Source organism: Solanum verrucosum, unplaced genomic scaffold, assembly GCF_900185275.1.
Source record: "Solanum verrucosum unplaced genomic scaffold, falcon-dt-bn FXZP01000161.1, whole genome shotgun sequence".
NCBI lineage: Eukaryota > Viridiplantae > Streptophyta > Magnoliopsida > Solanales > Solanaceae > Solanum > Solanum verrucosum.
The window spans coordinates 157,820-177,777 of NW_026020127.1; the positions used below are offsets into that span (position 1 = coordinate 157,820).

The 19,958-nt window shown below is 26.9% G+C and overlaps 1 protein-coding gene across 1 annotated transcript; it reads right to left on the minus strand.

Moving 5' to 3' along the window:
• Positions 1-7,576: 7,576 nt before the first annotated feature.
• Positions 7,577-9,889, minus strand: LOC125825983 (F-box protein At1g61340-like). The gene is made up of 4 exons (XM_049505277.1): positions 9,713-9,889; positions 8,347-8,573; positions 8,013-8,087; positions 7,577-7,903 (listed from the first exon to the last, which is right to left on the minus strand). Exons 2-4 carry the CDS (start codon positions 8,542-8,544, stop codon positions 7,697-7,699), a joined length of 480 nt encoding a protein of 159 aa, XP_049361234.1. The 5' UTR covers positions 8,545-8,573; positions 9,713-9,889; the 3' UTR covers positions 7,577-7,696.
• Between the last annotated feature and the right edge of the window lie 10,069 nt (positions 9,890-19,958).

Genomic DNA, 19,958 nt, shown 5'->3' on the forward strand with positions numbered 1-19,958 from the left:
GTATACTGATTTCAGATTTTTTGTTGTGTATAATAATTTGAATTATGGCGTTTTTAAAAAAATGTATAATGTTATATTTTGGTATGAACATTAAATTTGTTCATTATTTGTCTGACGCATTTTTTTTGGGTATATTTTTGGTTAAAAAAATAGATAATTTTTTCTTTGGAATTTGTATACTTATACTACCAAGCATGTATGACAATCGATAATGTTTTCGTACGATTTTTGGTTTGATTGGATTTTTTTTTGGCATTATATTGTAATGAATATTGAGAATAATAATGTAATGAATTTGGTATACTGTTTATTAAAGAAATGAAAATTAATATTTCTAAGTTGGAATTATTTTGGTATTCTAGTGGCATGATCCTGATATGAATAATTGATAACTTTTGGCATGAAATATGTAAGAAATGTGTGAATATGAATTGTATGAAATTTGCATACTGATATAACATATGTGTTTTTACTTTTGTATTCTGTAATAACACATGAAATTGTTTTAAAATAACATTTGTATTTTAAGTTTTGTATGAATTTTGTAAGCATAAAAATGGTATGAAATTTGTATATTGATATAACATATGTATAAAAGTTATTTGTACTTTTGTATGATATAATATTGACACAATAATTTATGATGAAACAGAAAAATATGCAATTCAAAAAGTGTCGGAGCAGAAATTATTGTCGCATGGATCAAAAAGAACTATACGGAGATCACAACTTGTAAATGATTTGTTGATGTGAAATTCAAGAGGTTTAAGATTACGAGCAGTACATGTCGTCGGGAGGAACACAATAGCAAGACATGTTCAAATTACCCTTCTGAAAAAAAGACATAGTTTATTTTTATTTTTATTTGGTTGTTTTATGGTGGCAAACTCATGTTTTGATTTATTTTGTCTTTTAAGTTAATGAATTATAATTTAAGAATATTTATTATGTGTGCTAGTTAATCATTTGTGTATTCAGTGTTTCTCAAATGTATACTCAAAAAATAGGTAATGTTTGTATGCGATTGATATTGACTGGAAAAATTAAGTCAAATCTTAGTATGAAATTGGTATACATTTGGTATCCAACTAACGTCCCAGTGGTAAAATTGAAAAAAAAAAACATGTAATTGAGATTTCAACTGAAATAGGCAACGTAAAAGTAGTTAATATTGTATCCAATTTGTATAAATTTAGTATTGAATTGATATCCCATTGGAAGATTGAAAAATCAACTTGTGGTTGAGATTTCAATCAAATTAGATAACCTAAACAAGTTAATGCTGCATTCAATTGGTATCCAACAAATATCCCAATTGAAAATGAAAAAAAACAAAATGTAACTGATATTTCAATCAAATTAGACAATCTAAAACAAGTTAATATTTTATCCAATTTATATACACTTGGTATCCAACTTGAAATTTTAGAACAAAGACAAAATATAAAAATGTATAAAATTAGTATCCAACGGGTATAAATCCGGGAAGAATAAATCTGGTTGTAAAACAATGCATATTATATATTGTTGTCAGAAATTGTAGCAAAAGAAATATACATCACCCAAAAATCAAAACATGTAATTAAAAGTCTAAACTGCAATAATTAATACAAGTTCTATATTTTCCTCTCTCTTCAATTTATATTCCGTATTCAAGTGTGATTTTTTTTATCATATTTAAGCTAAACTTAAGAAATCCTTATTAAAGATTTTATGATCTCATATTATCCATATATATCAACAAATTTCAGAATTAAATATACTTATTTCACCAACAAAACAATATTTTAGATATAGAAAAACACACCAAAAACAAGTTCAAAGTTTACGTAAAACGGTTTTTTTTTCTCAAGAAATCAAGTTTTAGATTAATTAAAATAAAAAACGAAATCAAATTTTCAAAATATAGAATTCTTAATTCTAAAAAATCAGATTAAAAAAAAAAACAATATCAAAATTTAAAATTAAAAAAAAAAAGATTAAAGAGAGAGAAAATTACATGTTAAAATATACGGTGATAAATTTTTTTTTTTTTTTTAAAATTAAAGGCCCCAATAGTCATTAATAAATAAAAGTTATTTGAATAAGTTAAAAAATCCCTTAAAAGGTGTAATAGATAATTACAAATTGATTCTCTCTCATTAATATTATTTCTCTCACCTATTAATTATATAAAAGGAACTGCAATCAATATAATTAAATAATTAATAATATAAAAATATAAAAAGATTAATCATTTAATAAAGTAAATTTTAATTGATTTTTAAATAAAGTTAAATTTAATTGATATGTTATAACCCGTAATTAAACTGTTATAAGTAAGAATTTTTTAAGAGTAGGTTTAAAACTCGTAATATTGTCTCTTAAATGTGTATATGGTGTGATTTTTCCTATAAATATATGTCTATGAATATATATCTAATAAGATAGTTTTTCCTTATTTATTTATTTTTTAAAAGTCGTTGTCTTTACAATTACGAAGCCTATCTATTTCTCCTATATGGTCCAAATAAAACTATCTGGGCCTATATTCTTAATCAGGCCCAGATTATGAAGGTACTTAAGTAATATTCTGGGCCTATTTTCTTATTTGTATTAAAAAAAAAGGAAAAATTACTGAAATACACGACTTATGTTTTCCTTATTTTTAATATTTTCTTCTATTTCTAAAAACCTCTAAAATCTCTTATTTCTCTCCTAATTCTAAATTATTTTATAATGTATCCGAGCTAATTTTTAATGTATCCGAGCTACACATTATGTATCCGGTTTATTTTATAATGTATCCGAGCTACATATTATGTATCCGGTTTGTTTTACTTTTTCAGGGATTAATGTAATTACAAACTAAATAGGGATAGAGTGTAATTTCATATTAAAACTATGTGATTCCTAAAATTTATACAAAAAAGAAAATGAGCAACTTTCATTTATAGCAAACATAAAAATCATATTTGTATCTTATAGCTATAATTTGCATAATTGCGCTCCATAGCAAAATTTATGTCTGCTATGAAGCTTTTGATTTGTCTAATTCGCTAGATACATCCAATTTTATACAAATTGTTCAGTTTTGTATAAATTTATTTATACATTGTAATTTGTATAATAAGATTTGTATTTGTATAATTATAAGTGTATAAGACGAAAATATATGTATTTGTATATATGATTTTCTCTCACTTTATATAGACACAAACATATTTTATACATTTGTATACCAAATGGGTAATTGTATACCAAAAATGGCTAATTGTATACCGAATCAGATGACAAAAAAATGGGATGTTTGCTACGAATTACAAATGAAATAAACTATGGCTATTAATTTGAATTGATAGTTTGTTATTTCATACAATTTTCTCAAAAAAAATTATATATTGCATGTTCAAGTCGTTTAGTTCATTTTCTTTTAGTAGCGTAGGTGGTGGTGTGGAAATGGGAAGGAGAGAAAAAAAATGGAAAAATGTGAGTCTTTACAGGACAATTGTCATTACTTAGGAGCCGAATGAGATTGATGTTGCTCTTTTGTTCTAGGGTGAGCCCGACAACCTCATGGCGAACAAAGTATCCTTTTTAACATCCTTTTTGAATGGAATGGAGAATGAATGAAATAGAATAGTTTGACAGAATTGTATGATAGGAAAAATGGGGAGCCTTGCACTTTCATTCACAATCTGAAGCCAAGTCATTGACGAGCCTCAAAGGATCTTTCAAACCTCCCAATGATCAGTATAGATCGAAGATTCTGATGGAGGTGATGATGACAATGATGGTGGAAAGCAGGGACAAATTTCTAGCTAGAATACAAGACAATGAACTTATGATTTTTTGATAAAATTAAGTATTTTACGTATATAAGTTTCTAAAATTGGTATAATATTATATGCTAACACTCATACTACAAAAAAAAGCTAATTAAATAGTGCACTTGATTGGATGTTGAGTCATTTACCTAAACAACTAGAGATTAATTCCCACTTAATATGTTTTTTCTACTAAAAATTAGGAAGATTGGTCAAATTTGTTCTTGAACTATGTGAAAGAGTTAAATTTATCTTTGAATTATGTGGAAGGTTCAAATTCACCCTCCAATTATTAAAACCTTTAAAAAACAAGGGTAAATCTGATCCAAACTAATAACGACGAGAATATATTTGACCCTATAAATCTATTTTATTTTACATAGTTCTCAAGGTAATTTGATCTAAGGCTGTTCAAAATCATATTCGAACTAATAATTCAAACTGAAAAAAAAATATTTGATTTATCGATAATGGGTCATTGATTTAGTGATTTTGGTTATTTTTTTTATTTCAGGTTATCAGTTCTTAACGATTTGGTCTATTTCTTAATAAGTTAACCAAAATCCCAATAGAAAATTAGCAAATTATACTTATATCTTTCAACATATAAAGTTCTTTTCTAACGGTTTAGTTTCATACTTTCATTTTTTTATTGTCTCAAACTTTCGATTACTCTACAAGTACAAGATATCAATGTTAGCTTTTGAGGAAGATATTATCAACTCATGTTCATGGTTTATTTGATTTGACAACTTATTTCTAATACTCCCTCTGTTTCAAAAATAATGGTTTGCTTCTTTTTTTAGTCTGTTTAAAAAAGAATGATCTCTTTCCTTTTTTGGGAACATTTAATTTCAGTTTTCCACGTGACATGTTTAAGACCAAAAGATTAAAGGACAATTTTGTACATTTGACAAAACTTTAATTTATGACCACAAGATTCAAAAGTCTTTCTTTATTTTCTTAAAGTTTGTGTCAAGTCAAACTAGGCCACTTTTTTTTAAATGTAGGGAGTAAGTGATTTACAATTTAGAAAAAAAATTAAGTGAAATTTTAACGATTAAACTGATAAGGATCATAATCGACAACTTATAAACTGATATTTTAATAGTTTTATAACGATTCAATTAGCATATCTACAAATTGATAACTAATAATCAAATAAATAAATTTAAAATTAAATCGAACTGAACCAACCGACGCAAACTCGAAGACTACATCCACTCGTGCGGTTCCAGCAAAATAGAGGTGTCAGCCGAAAGTGTTAGAAAAGCTGGCAAAAGTACTTTACTAACTACTGATTAAAGGTAATCAAGGCTTTAAAAATGGCATGAAGGCCGCAAATTATCTTTACAATAATAATTATAACAAGTTATATACCCCACATGTCAAATACTCATTCTTTTGTGTTTGACAATACAATAATACAACTTTTTTTTAAATCAAATTTGAGTGGTAGGAATGATTCATTACATGTGGATTTGAGGAAATAAAGTTGATGTGGACTAATAAAATACTTGTTTGTTTTATATATATAATCTTGATGTTCATGTCAGTTATGTATAATTCGACTATTTCATCGCTTCACGAGATATTTATCACTTTTCTGATCAATATTATGTCAGTACTTGATTAATTTCATGAGACATGTATCACTTTTCACCAGTAACATGTATAGATAACTATGTTTACCAAGATAAGCAGTTAAGAAAAAAACATTTAATATTTTTCTTTATCTCTACTTAAATCTGAACTTGAAACCTCACAATTCTCAACTTACTGTATTGATCACTAGATTACACTCTTAAATGTTGCCGAGTTAGTTAAATGTTATTAAAAAAATAGTAACACAAATAATTTTTACTAAATTCAGATCACTCTTTTTAGTAGGGAAAAATAGTGCGGAAGTTATTTTTGAGTAATGAAATTCTTAAAACCAGCAAATACACCTAAGTTGGTAATGGTAAAAGCATCAAAATAGGTTTAGGTTAAAGCTTCATTGCGAGTCATCTTTTTGTTACGTTAAATATTTTTATATTTAATAAATCATCTCGTATTTACTTTTACCATTGACACCTAAAATTTTACTATGATTTAGGTTGAAGCTTCGTTATGAGTCAAGGATAAATACGAGACATAATAATATATATTTTTTTAACGAAGGACAAATCTATTTATTTAAAAAAAAGTCAGAAAATCGAAAAAATGGAACTTATTCCCTAAGCCAATTATTAGTACCACCTAAATAGTTGTGCCACACGTGAACAGTGAAAAAATAGTCTGTCTTGTTTTTCAGCCTAGGATTCCCTTTTTTTCATGTGACAGGATACACAAAAGTCACATGCCTTTTATATAATTACGACAACAACAATGATATATCTCGTGAAGCCTGAAAAGGGTAGAATGTATATGAATTATATCTTTACTTTGTTTGAGGTAGAAAAGCCTGTTTACAATATATACCTTTGGATCACTTTTAATATAATGGTATATCTTGTGAAGTTTGAATTGAACGCATATGAATCTTATCTTTACTTTGTTCGATAGAGATCTTAGCATACTTTTGATATAATTAGACGTGAAAATAAGGGTGTGTTTGCTATGAAAAAAGATATTTTTTACGAATAGAATATAGTTTTATTGAAAAGTAAATGATTTTCTCAAGAAAACATGATGAAAGTGGAAGGTGAAACTGATTTCAAAATTTCCTATATTCGATCTACCACGTGTAAACACTCTTTTACTGAAACTTCAGCCTTAGCCGGTCGTGACCAGAAACCACTAGTTTCGCTTGGTAGGCCGGGAATGCCCTAACTTATATTCCATACATCATACTACATAAATATCATATTCATGGAATACGATTCACCACAAAAATAAATGGTAGACACAACTTGAATGCTACTACAAGTACATGCGAAGAAAAGATCAAAAGAGTTGTATTTGCTAGAGAATTGAGAGTTCCGATCACAATGCACGACTGCTTAACAGGGGGACTCACCACAAAAAAATAAAAAAGGAAACAGTAAGTTACTTGCATTCCATTAAACATGAAACAGTAGCATTGATAAAATGAGAAAGGCTAAAGTTATCATATTTACAACAAGAGAAGTTCTAATGAAATGTACTCATCAACATGAACAAACAAGCCATAGCTAATCTTCAATGGAAGGGTTTAAAGAACAATGGCTTGATGTAAAGATTCTTGTGACCATGGTTCGCGTTGCTATCGTACTTGGTCCGTTCGTTCCCCTCCTTTTCAGCAATTGTTGTATGTGAGTCGCGGTCGCCTAGTGTACCCTTAGATTGAGACTTCCATTGGGCAGTAGGCGCGAACCACATGAGGGGAATGTCATGATAAGGAGAGAGCTTCGCCTATCAATGATCAAGTCCAATGACAATTCTCCACTCGTGTCCTTCTAGAGTTGGTTAAGTCATTGTCAAAGGAACCTTCCGATCCGTTCTTCCCGCTAAGATATCAGATCAACCCCTTCACTTGACTAAGATATCCATTTTGAGTTCCTACTAGAGTCTCTACTCATGTACTTCCAGAGGTGGTAAATGATCTTCAAGGGCAAGCCCTTCGTTCGTCTATGATGGTAAATGATCTTCAAGGGCAAGCCCTTCGTTCGTCTATGATATCCTTTCTAAGTTTCTACTATAAAACAAATTCCAGAGCTGGTAAATGATCTTCAAGGGCAAACCCTTTGTTCGTCTACGTTATCCTTTCTGAGTTTCTACTATAAAACAATTTCCAAAGGTGATAAATGTTCTTCAAGGGCATTCGATCAAGCCCTTCGTTCGTCTACGATATCCTTTCTGAGTTTCTCCTATAACAATACCTATACATAATCTGTTTTGAGTTTTATATATACCTCAATTTCCTTGGCCTAACTGTCGGTAAACAAGGCTACAGAGATGTCAGCCAGCTTCTTGCTGTTAAACCGAGACCTTGCAATTTTCGACTGCATTGGAGCATTTGGCGCTTTTTCTTCCTCATCGAAATCACCTAACTCTTCCACATCAAGAGCATCTCGAAAAGGAAGTGTCTTTCTTGGAGTGCTAAAGTCGAAATGCCACCCTTTTGCAATCAAGGACTGATCATACATAAGGAAAAACAATAGTTCATCAATGCTTCATTCAACTAATTAACACTTCATTAATTACGAAATATATAACAATACTTCAATGATAATTAAAGCTTACCGCTTCCCTAAGTGTCCTTGATACATGAAACAAACTCTTCAAATCATCGTGATCAGCTCGACATACTATTTTTATCTGCATAATAATGTGTAAAAGCAAACACATATTGTTACAATCTTGAACTATAAAAGCGATATAACATTTGAGACAGCATGAATATGAACATGAACAATTGGCACAAATAACACAAAGCACATAAGAAAGATGACAAGTGAGGCTTGTTCATGTGGCTGAGAACCTCCACCATCAACCGGTAGGGCAAGGGGGAACACTATTGATCCTCGCAGGAACAGAAATATAAGAAACACAAAAAGGAAACAAATTATGAACTAACCAAGAGATCCTTAGGCAACGTCTCAAGGTCAGATTTGTCGTTTGTAGACAACGAGTTCTGGCTGCAGATTCTCTTCGTTGGTGTCGTTGAAACGAAATTGACGTCACCAGTGTTTGATAAAGTGACTCTTTTTCGCCCAAATGAGGTACTCCTCACAATGCCTAACCCCAAATTATCACAATCATTCCCCAATGCCATTTTCTTCTTCACCTTCACAAAAAAAACAACTGCAAGATCCACACGAATAATCAATCAGTATTATCCCAATAATCAACACCCAAACTCAGCAAAAAGAATAAAGTATCCAATAACCAAAAAAACAATATCCAATCAAGCTCTAAGTATAATCTAACAATAAAAAGTGAAATCTTTGTAAATGGACCAAACTATAAAGACCCAAAAACCCAAAACCAAAAGTTTAAAATGGAAATAACCAACCCCCAAACTCAGCAACAATGAAGAATGTATCCAACAATCAAGAAACAGAAATCCAATCAAACTCTAAGCACAATCTAACACTAAAATGAAATCTTTGTAAGTGAACCAAACTATAAAGACCCCCAAAACTCAAAACAAAATCTTTGTAAATAGACATAACCAACCCCCAAACTCAGCAAAAAAGTATCCAATAACCAAGAACCATAATACAATCAAACTCTTAACACTAAAAATGAAATCTTTGGAAATGGACATAACCAACCCCCACACTCAGCAAAAATGAACAAAAAAGTATCCACTAACCAAGAACCAAAATCCAATCAAACTCTAACATTAAAAATGAAATCTTTTGGATATAGACATAACCTGCCCTCAAAATCAGCAAAAATGAACAAAAAAGTACCCAAAAACCAAGAACCAGAATCCAATCAAACTCTAACACTAAAGATGAAATCTTTGGAAAATGGACATAACCACCATCCCCCAAACTCAGCAAAATGAACAAAGTATCCAAAATCAAGAAACCAAAATCCAATCAAACCTCTTAAGCACAATCCAACACTAAAATGAAATCTTTGGAAAATGGACATAAACCATCCCCCAAACTCAGAAAAAATAAACAAAGCATCCAACAATCAAGAAACCAAAATCCAATCAAACTCTTAAAAGCACAATCTAACATCATAAAAATCAAATCTTTGTAAAATAAAGCCAAAACTAAAATCACCCAAATCACCAAAAACACCAAATCATAATCAATTTATCAATCAATACCTAAAAGATACTCTGTCTCAACATCAAAGTTGTGTTTTTTAACCACAGAATATATATAGGAATCAAACCTTATAAAAGAACCCTAAATTGAAGGCAAAATTAAATTGATAAAATTAAAGTAACAGTTGTTTCTGAAGAAGGAAACAAGAATCACCTTCCTCAAACAGCAAAATTCCTCCACTTGTTGGACAGTTCACTCAAATGGGACTTTCTTTTTTCCTTATATACACACAGATTCTTGAAAAAATTAAAACTTTTTTTCTTTTTTCTTTTTTCCCTCCTTTTGTTTTTCTTTGCCTCTAAGAAATTATAATTATTTGGAGTATTTTCTTTAAAATGGTAAAGTTCCCTACTTATATAAGTAATTAAAAAAAAGATTCTTCTTGATCTAGAAAAGGGAATCGAATTTTCTTGTGATTTTTTTTTTGGGTGGGGGAGGGGGTGGGGGGTTTGTGATGAAATTAAATACTACTTTGTCTCAATTTATGTGACATTTATTATTCGTAAAAGTCGAACAATTTAATTTTGACTATATATTTGGATATAAATTCTTTTTAATTTTTTTTAATAAATATAATTCATATATTAAAAAATTAGGAGTCAAATTTTCTAGTGATTTTCTTTTGGGTGGGTGTTGTAGGCGGGGGGAGGGGGTTATGTGATTAATATTAACCGTCTCAATTTATGTGGTATTTATTATCCCTGAGCGTCTATTAATTTAATTTTGACTATATATTTGGACATAAATTCTTTAAAAAATTTAAGATGGAATTTATATATTCAAAAATCAGGAATTGAATTTTCTCATGATTTTTTTTTTGTTGGTATGTGGTTGTGTGGTGGGTATGTGATTAACACTACCTCGTCTCAATTTATGTGACATTTATTAGTCTTGAAAGTCTAACAATTTAATTTTAACTCTATATTTAGACATAAATTCTTAAAATTTCTTAAAATATAATTTATATATTTAAAAATTAGAAGTCAAATTTTCTTGTGATTTTTTTGGATGGGGGGTATTACTCCTGGGAGTTCAACAATTTAACTTTGACTAAATATTAATAACATAATTTTTTTAAATTTTTTTAAATAAAATTTATATATTCAAAAATTAGGAGTTAATTTTCTAGTGATTTTTTTTGGGTGGGGTGTGTGTGTTGTGGGGGGGGGGAGGGGGGATTTTTATCTGATTAATACTACGCGTCTCAATTTATGTGATATTTATTACTCCTGTGAGTCTAACAATTTAAATTTGACTATATATTTGGACTTAAAATCTTTAATTTTTTAAAATGAAATTAATATATTAAAAAATTATGTAAAAAGTAATATAACTCATAATAATTGTCAATTTAAAATATTTTAATTTATTTAAATATTTGCAATCAATAATAAATTTATTTAAATCTCATAATACAAAAAGTACCACGTAAATTAAAACAAATAAAAATAACTTTTAAGTGATGCGGCGAGTTGTTCTGTCCACGTTGGTGTGTCGGTAGCTTCTATCATGTTCTACACCTTTAAAAGGTTGTAAAAATCCCCTTTATGTAAAGTTCAATAATTGTTCAAAAATGATTTTACGAGAATATATGAGAAACAATATCTTTAATTTCGACTTTCGAATAAGGACTAAAATCTCTTTTAGCAACATTTTATTCTATGCAATTACATTGAGTGCATTATGTTGTTTGTTATAATAATTGTGTAAAATATTTCTTAATTTTAAAAATCTATCGAAAATAGTTTCTTTAGCTTTGAAGTAAGATCAAAATTTGTCCAATCAAAATCTCATTTTGTAAGATTATATTGAATATATTGTCATCGTAATAATTGTGCAAAATTCTTGGACATAATTATCATGTGGTGTTTAGCTTTTGGAAGTATGATTATTATTTTTCTTAATTCTTCTCGTTTGGATGATAGTTACGCATCATTTGATGCATTTAAATGGTTGTTATATACCCTTTATCATAATATATATTCGGATGGTTATCATGTTCCGTTTCATAATGTATTTGAATAGTTATTACGTATCATTTTATAATATATTTGAATGGTTGTCATGTATTGTTTTATACCGCTTTATAATATATATATTTAGATGGTTGTTATGTATCGATTCATAATATAATTGGATAGTTATTACGTATAATTTTATAATATATCGTATTAGATTATATTGTATTACTATATCATTTTTCATTATTGCATAACATCACATTTCAACAATAAAAAAATTAAAGATATAGGGCAAAATTATCATAAAAAGGTAAGATAAGATTAATTATTAGATAATAAACAAACAATAAAATAAAAAGAAAGAAAAAAGATAATGACACGATTACAATTATTACATATATCAAATAATATTCGTTTTTATCAAGATCTCACTTTGTAGTACATTCAATGTTGTTGCAATAATTGTGCAAAACCCTTGGATATAATTACCATGTAATGTTCAGCTCTTGAAGGTATAAATTATTTTCTTAATTCATGTTGTTTAAAGAATTGTTACTTAATGTTTTATAATGTATCTGAATAATCGTTATATATCATTTCATAGTATACATTTGAATGCTTATCACATACCACTTCACAATTATGTATTTGGTTGGTTATTACATATCATTTCATAATATAGGTTATCTATTATTTTATAATATATTTGAATGATTATTATGTACGTACCATTTGGAAATATCTAAATATACATTCTTAAAACTAAAATATTTATAACTTATTACTCATTTGTTTATGTATTATGACTATTTTTTTTTTTTTCTAAAATGAAATTAAACAATGTGATTGAGTACAACATATTAATGATTGGTTCTATCTAGTGGGGTGGGTGAGGGGTGGACAAATAGTTGGTCAATTTGCAAATTGCAAAATGTGAAAAAGAATTGTAATTACTAATAAATGTGTAGCTAGTAATAGTTTTTTCTCATTGGTGGAAATTTAGGTCACCAATAGCCCATTTGCAGGTGGGGGTTGGGTGGGGTCAAATCTATTTGATTGAGATTTTTGGTGGGGGCAATAAAAAGTTCAGCCACAAGGTAATAACCACCCAAAGTTTATTACTTATTTTTGTGCAGTTTGCGTGTGTCTCAATTAATTTATAAGATATATATTATTTTTTATCAGTAATGTATATTAGATATCTTTGTTCTCAAAAGTAACATAAATAAGAGGAAATAACGTAAAAATTTAATGAATTTAAAATCTTATGATATTAAACGTATTTCATTGATCACTCAATCAGTATTAAATTTGATTGTCCATTCTTTTATTCATTTTATCATATTTATATTTCCTATTTTATCAAGAGTCTGGGTGGTAGGGTGACAAAGATTATACCAACCACAAAATGAGTGTTGGATGTATGAAATAAATAGTTACTATAATAAAATTTAGTTAAGATAAGATAAAGGTTGATTGCATGATTGCATCTATCAAAAGGTGTGCAAGTAATATAAATAGAGTCTAGGGTGTACTTGGTAGGCTGGAAAATATTTTTCTAAAAAATATATTCTTTAAAAAAATATAATAATAGTATTATTAATAATAAATAAATTTTTACTTACTTTTTAATATTTGATTAGTAAATAAAATAATTATTCAGATAATATTAACATATAATATCAAAACACTACGAGGGTGGAATTGGGCGATCAAAGTGGGAATTCAGAGGTGGAATGATCAATGAATAAGGATTGAATAGACAGAGAAGAGATAATGAACTTGAAGTGTTTGTTTTATCAATTTATGAAATTACCTTTTTTTTTTGTTTTCATTAAAAAAATATCATTTTAAAATATATTTTTTTTCTTGATAACACACCCTAGATTGGGATAAGTCACTTGACTAATTAAAGTTAAAATTACTTATTGTTATAACACCATAGTGAACGTTCCACCTCGTATTGTTAGGAGTCGATTTAGTATGTAATATTGAAAAAAAATGGATTTAAAAAGAACGGTATGAATAGTTTGAAAATTTATGCATCAACAATCTCAACTAGATTGAAAATAAATATAAATAATTAATTGTCAGATGATTCATATAGCATACTTCGACTATTTCAAAATTTAACATAATTGATTGATTGAATGGTTAAAAAGTTAGTTTAAAAGAAAACATCATTACAAAATCAAAATTTAAAGACTTTCAATAAATTTGAATTCCTCACAATTGTATTAAGAATTAAAGATATTGTCAAATATTTTTTAATGTTTCAAATATTAAAAAATCATAATACCTATATTGCTATGACATTTAAAATTATGAATTAGGTCATAATAAATGCAAAGTTTATAAGATATGGTCAAGAAAATTGATTTAGTTCAACTAAAACAAGATGTTATATCAATTGGAGTTAGTCCAACTACCTCATTTTTTAAAGTATACTTTTGCAATAATGCAAAACTCTTTATGGAGAAAAAGGAAAAATGCTCTAATGGGTTCTTGCCTTTATTGTTTAATCATTTAATATATGAGTTCTACATTAATTTTAAGTCAATTCTATAATGTTAATTAGTTTACAAGTAAATATTTAGAAAAATTCTTGTATGAATAATTACAAGGTTAGATAAGCAATATTATATTCATGTGAATATGTAGTCAAGCTTCTAGATCCGTCTCCATAATTCTCAAGACTCGAAGTAAACTATTAGTTCTAAATTACTTTTAAGTTAATTCTTTAATAATAATTAATTTATAATTTAATATTTAGTAAAATTCTTTATAAATACGTACAAGATTTAGATAAGCAATTATTAAATTCATGTGAATATAGTCAAGCTTCTAGATCTGTCTCCATCATTCTCAAGACTCGAATTAAACTATGAGTTCTAGATTAATTTTAAGTTAAATTCTATAATAATAATTAATTTACAATTTAATATTTAATAAATTTCTTAATATAAATACGTACAAGGTTTAGATAAGCAAGTATTAAATTCATATGAATATGTAGTCAAGCTTCTAGATTCATCTCCATCATTCTCAAGACTCAAATTAAACTATGAGTTCTAGATTAATTTTAAGTTAATTCTACAATAATAATAATAATTAATTTACAATTAATATTTAGTAAATTTCTTATATGAATACGTATAAGGTTTAGATAAGCAATATTAAATTCATGTGAATATGTAGTCAAGCTTCTAGATCCGTCTCCATTATTCTCAAGACTCGAATTAAACTATGAGTTTTACATTAATTTTAAGTTAATTCTATAATAATACTAATAATAATAATAATAAATTTACAATTAAATAATTAGTAAATTTTTTAATATGAGTACATACAAGGTTTAGATAAACAATAATAAATTCATGTGAATATGTTGTCAAGCTTCTAGATCCGTCTCCATCATTCTCAAAACTCGAACTAACTAAGACTAAAACATATTTATCATTAATTCCACCACATTCTTGATTATGATTTTCTTACTTTGTATGAGGCATAAAGAATTATGAGACACTTGGGTATCGATTGGTTGGTAGCTGGTTTGGAGGTGAATTATGACAATATTAAATTTTGTCTAATAATATCATAATTGGTTAGGAGATAAATTTTTCATTTATAAAATTAATATAATGTTTGATTTATAGTTTAGAATCCGTATAACTAATACATATATAAGCTCTATGGAAAATTATGTATCATATTATGCAAATATAAAATAAAATAACTAATATATAATTATGTAAACCTACGTAATTAATATATGCATAAATAATAAATAAATCCACTCATAATTAATTCTTACATAACTCTATGTCTCTATCCAACTACGTACAACTAGCAAATCACCCCGGTAGAAAGAAAAATGAATATATTTTTAAGCTAAAATATGTATTTTTATGTTCATTTTTATCAACTAAAATATGTATTTTTATTGATATTATCCACAAATTGTTTTGTTTATAATTATTTTCTAATGCATGAGACTGTGAGCCGTCAATATAAGGCTAGGCCACTGGTCGGGCATAATTTGTAATTTAACAGGGTTGAACTAAGATTTTTGAACTCTTGAGAAAATAACTTTTTTAGCTCAGTCCAAATAGACTTGCTTGTCTGTGGGGCTTGAGCAATATAGGTTGGACCAGCCCGTGAGTTAAATAAAGAAAAATAAAAATTCAAACCCAAAGTTTATTTAAGGTTTTAAATATTAAAATTTAGAATCATCAAACGTGATATATTCAGTATTCTTATTACTATTGTATCTTCAGAATAATCACTCAACATTGTGAATTATGTGTTCTCACAAAGTACAAAAATTGCATCCATCATGAAAATGTTCAAACACTTGTTGTTAATTAAACTGGTTGCATGATTTTTTCTTCTCAAAACTGGTGATATTTCCTATGTACATTTAAATATTATACATAGTTCTTAAATTTAGTTATTTTTAATGCTTAGTTAATTGATATTGCATATAAACTGTACAATGAAAATAAAGATGTTAAGATAACCTTGCCACAAGTTGATACATTTGTGTTTGATGAAGATGATGTGTTGGTGTTGTATACGTCATAAGTTTCATGTTAAGCGTTCATTTTTCACTTTCTAATGGTTGGAATATTACCATTTCTTTTTTGTGTTTTATTTTGATTGTTGGACAACAATTAAGTTAATATTTCAATTTAGCTAGTTATATTGTTGGATTTGTTTAACAAATATAAAAAAAAATAAAAAATTGAAAAAGTGGGATGACCTGGCACGATCCGCAGCCCACATACTGATGAGTTAGACTGATTGTTTTTTGACCCACAAAAAAAATCGATCAACCCGACCTATAGCCCGTCAAATTTCAAAACATATATAGACTAGCTCGGATGAAGTAACCCATCCTATATTGACATGTAAGCGCTGACTTTTGACAATGTATTATATACTCCTTTGGTATATTTTAATTAACGTGCTTATAAAAAATTATTATTATTATTATTATTATTATTATTATATTTAAAATTAAAATATCTATTTATTTTTATGTATTTCTTACTCAAATAATTGTAGAAAGAGATTATACAGTGAAAAATAGAGTAATATAAAAAATTTAATTAAAAAATAAATTTAAAATTATTTAATCAAATTATCTTCCTAATTAACATTTTTTTAAGGAATAAACAAAAAGACTAATAAAATAAATAGAAGGAAATACCTTTTATAATGATAAATAGGAGAAAAAACATGATTTTTTTAAACTATACTGACTTAAGTTTATATTGGTAAGAAACTATTTTATTTAAAGGAAGAAGAAGGCAAGACTAAGTCATTTAGTTGTTTTCTATTTTCATTCTGTCTTCACCATGTCTATCATGTAAAAAGGATTCTCTTAATCAAACATGTTTAAAATTATACAAATATTATGATATATTTAATATCACAATTTTTCAAAAAAATTATAAATCACACAATTTTATGATATTTTTAAATATTATAAATTTTAAAAGTTTTTATTTTTCTCTAAACTTCATCTTAATCATTATTATATCACATAAATTTAAAATAACAAAATTATCAATTAACTGCTCCAATTAACAAGACAAATATGATAAATCTTAAACTATGAGTTCAAAATTTTTATAATCATACAAATATTATAATATATTTTTTTAATATATCATTTATTTTTAAAATTTCATAACAGTTTAAACTATTTCATATCAATAGAAATCGATAATAAATAGTAAAAAAACACTAGTATGGAATTTTATTTTTTGCAATGGTTAAAACTTGTTAAAATTTGAACTACACAAATCACAATAGGTTTTTCTTTCTTTTATCACTTAGGGGTCGTTTGGTACAAAGATCAATAATGCAGGGATTGGTAATGCATGAATTAGTAATGCAAGGATTATTTTTATTAAGTGTTTGGTTCATTGTTTCTTACCTAGTTTTGTGTGTGGTTTAAAACTTTACAAAAAAAATTCTTTCCAATACCCTTGAGTTATTATGATATTTTCTATTTCATGTAATTGGGTCAAGGTAGATAATTGACGGACAATATTATTTTTTTATTGCATTTTAACTAGCTAGAAGAATAATTTTTTATTGTCATGTTCACTATTTTCTCACTTAAATTATTTGAGAGTAAATAATTGTCATCTTAATAAATTAGAGTTAATATCTCAAAAGGTCACACAACTATAATAATTTATAGAGAAAATTTATTGAACTTTGTTTTGTATCAATAATTTTTTTTAAAAAACTCTTTATCATAAAATAAAATAAAAAAAAAATAAATATAGCAAAATAAATTAAACTATTTTTATACTCGAGATGTTTTATATATATATGCTCTTGTTTTAGACTACTTGTGTAATGTTTAATGGACTTCCGTTAAGAGGCAATATTTGACTTATGAATTGTTCTTAAATTCATACATCAACATTAGCATATTAGTCGGATTATAATATTTTATATTAATAATAAATAGATTAAATAACTCATATTTTAGAAACAAAAAGTTATATCTAAATAATAAAATTTGTAAGCTAATTTATTTAAATAAATTTATTAGTATAAATATAAAACATAAAATCAAGAAAATAAACAAAATGATTAAAAGAATTTGAGGGGGTATTTTTGTCTTTTCCTAGATTAGTCCTATGGTATTAGTCTCATGTACTTGGACTATTTCTCCTAATACTCCCTATCAAACTACCCCTTAGTCTCATGCACGATTTTGAATGAGAGAAAGAAGTGAGGAATTCTTTTAATTTCAATAAATATCAACAACAATACAGTCATTGTAGTATATTAATGAGTAATATTTCATTCTTAAATAGTGGGTAATTTTTTTTTCGAACAATTTATTTTTATGTGTAGTATATCATAATACAACCTCTCATCTTTTTCTTTTTCTCTAAATAATTCATTCCTGTATTGCGTATAAGTTCATTTTGTTATTGTTATTATTGAACAATTTATTTATCTCTTAAACGATCATAACATAATCTTTTTTTGATATAAAATCAATTAATAGATCTCACTTTTTTCGTATCATATAAAGAGAGTAGGGGCCCTCTTTCTTAATTTTTTTTTCTAGTTTTTATTTCAAGAACGTTCTCTGCATTTCTCCCATGTTCTACTTTCTTTTATTTTTTATTTTTCTTGTGTCAGAGACATCTTTACACCAAATATAACTTTTATTAAAAACAAAAAGGCAAATGATGAAGTAACATGCTTTCGACTTAAAGAGTGATTGTGTATAAAATCATAACTTTTAATTATTAATTCAGTATTTTGCTAGGATAAAAATAGTAACAAAGAAATTAAGAATGAAGAAACTCGATTAATAAAAATTAATTATAATTAAAAGATAGAAGATACTCAAACACAATCATTGTTTATGGTAAAAAAAAACAAAAAAAAAAAACACGAAGGAACTCAAATAATAAACTAAAATAAAAATAAAACATAGTTTATTTCTAAAGGTAATAAGTGACTAGGCAACTAACATAGGTTATGGTGCACTGGTGAAACTGTTTCTCCCTTAACTAGAGGTTCAGGTTTGAGCTCTAAATAGAGAGAAAATCATATTGGAAATGCCTCCCGAATAGGCACGAAGTCCATCCTAAACTAAAGATTTCACGATCGAGTTCAAAGTATGAAGAAAATCATGTTGGGAGTGCCTTTCAAATATGTTCTGCAGTACACGAATTGAATTTAGTCAAAGCTCCAACACGAATTTCACGAAAAACCTAAAAAAAAAGACCAAGCAATATAATATCTTTGACACGCCTTAAACTTAAAAGGATTTCATATAATATTAATTATTAAATATTTTTCGTAATATTTTATCAAAAAAATAGGTACTAAGTTATGCCCTCATTTTATTTTATTTTTTATTAGTTTTTATTTTTTGAAGACTTCTCCGGTGTTTGTAGTTATAAAATACTAATATTCTTTGTACTTTTACTCTTTCACTCTAGCAAAAATGATCAATTCGAATGATACACTTACTACAATATCCAAAATCGTTTTTTTTGTGATTTTACTAATTAAAAATATTATAAATATATTCTATGTGGATGTCTATTATCCAATTTATTAGATAAGTTTGTGATTGGATAAGCTTACAATCAGATAAGCATGTAATTAGATAAGCTTACACAAGTAGATGGCTCGCATTACAACTTTTAAAAAAGATAAAATAATTGAGAAGAAATATTCTGAAATATATTTGTAAGGTGTTAAATTTAACATCTACTCTAAAAAAAAAAGTATAACTCTACTCATGAAGTAGTAAACTTTGAATTTTACTCTCAAAATAGTATAAATTTGTAATATTCTTCTGAAGTTAGAAATTTTATAAGATATCTGAAGTAATATTTTTTTTGTGTTTGATTTAACAAAATAATCACTTATTACATTTAAATGAC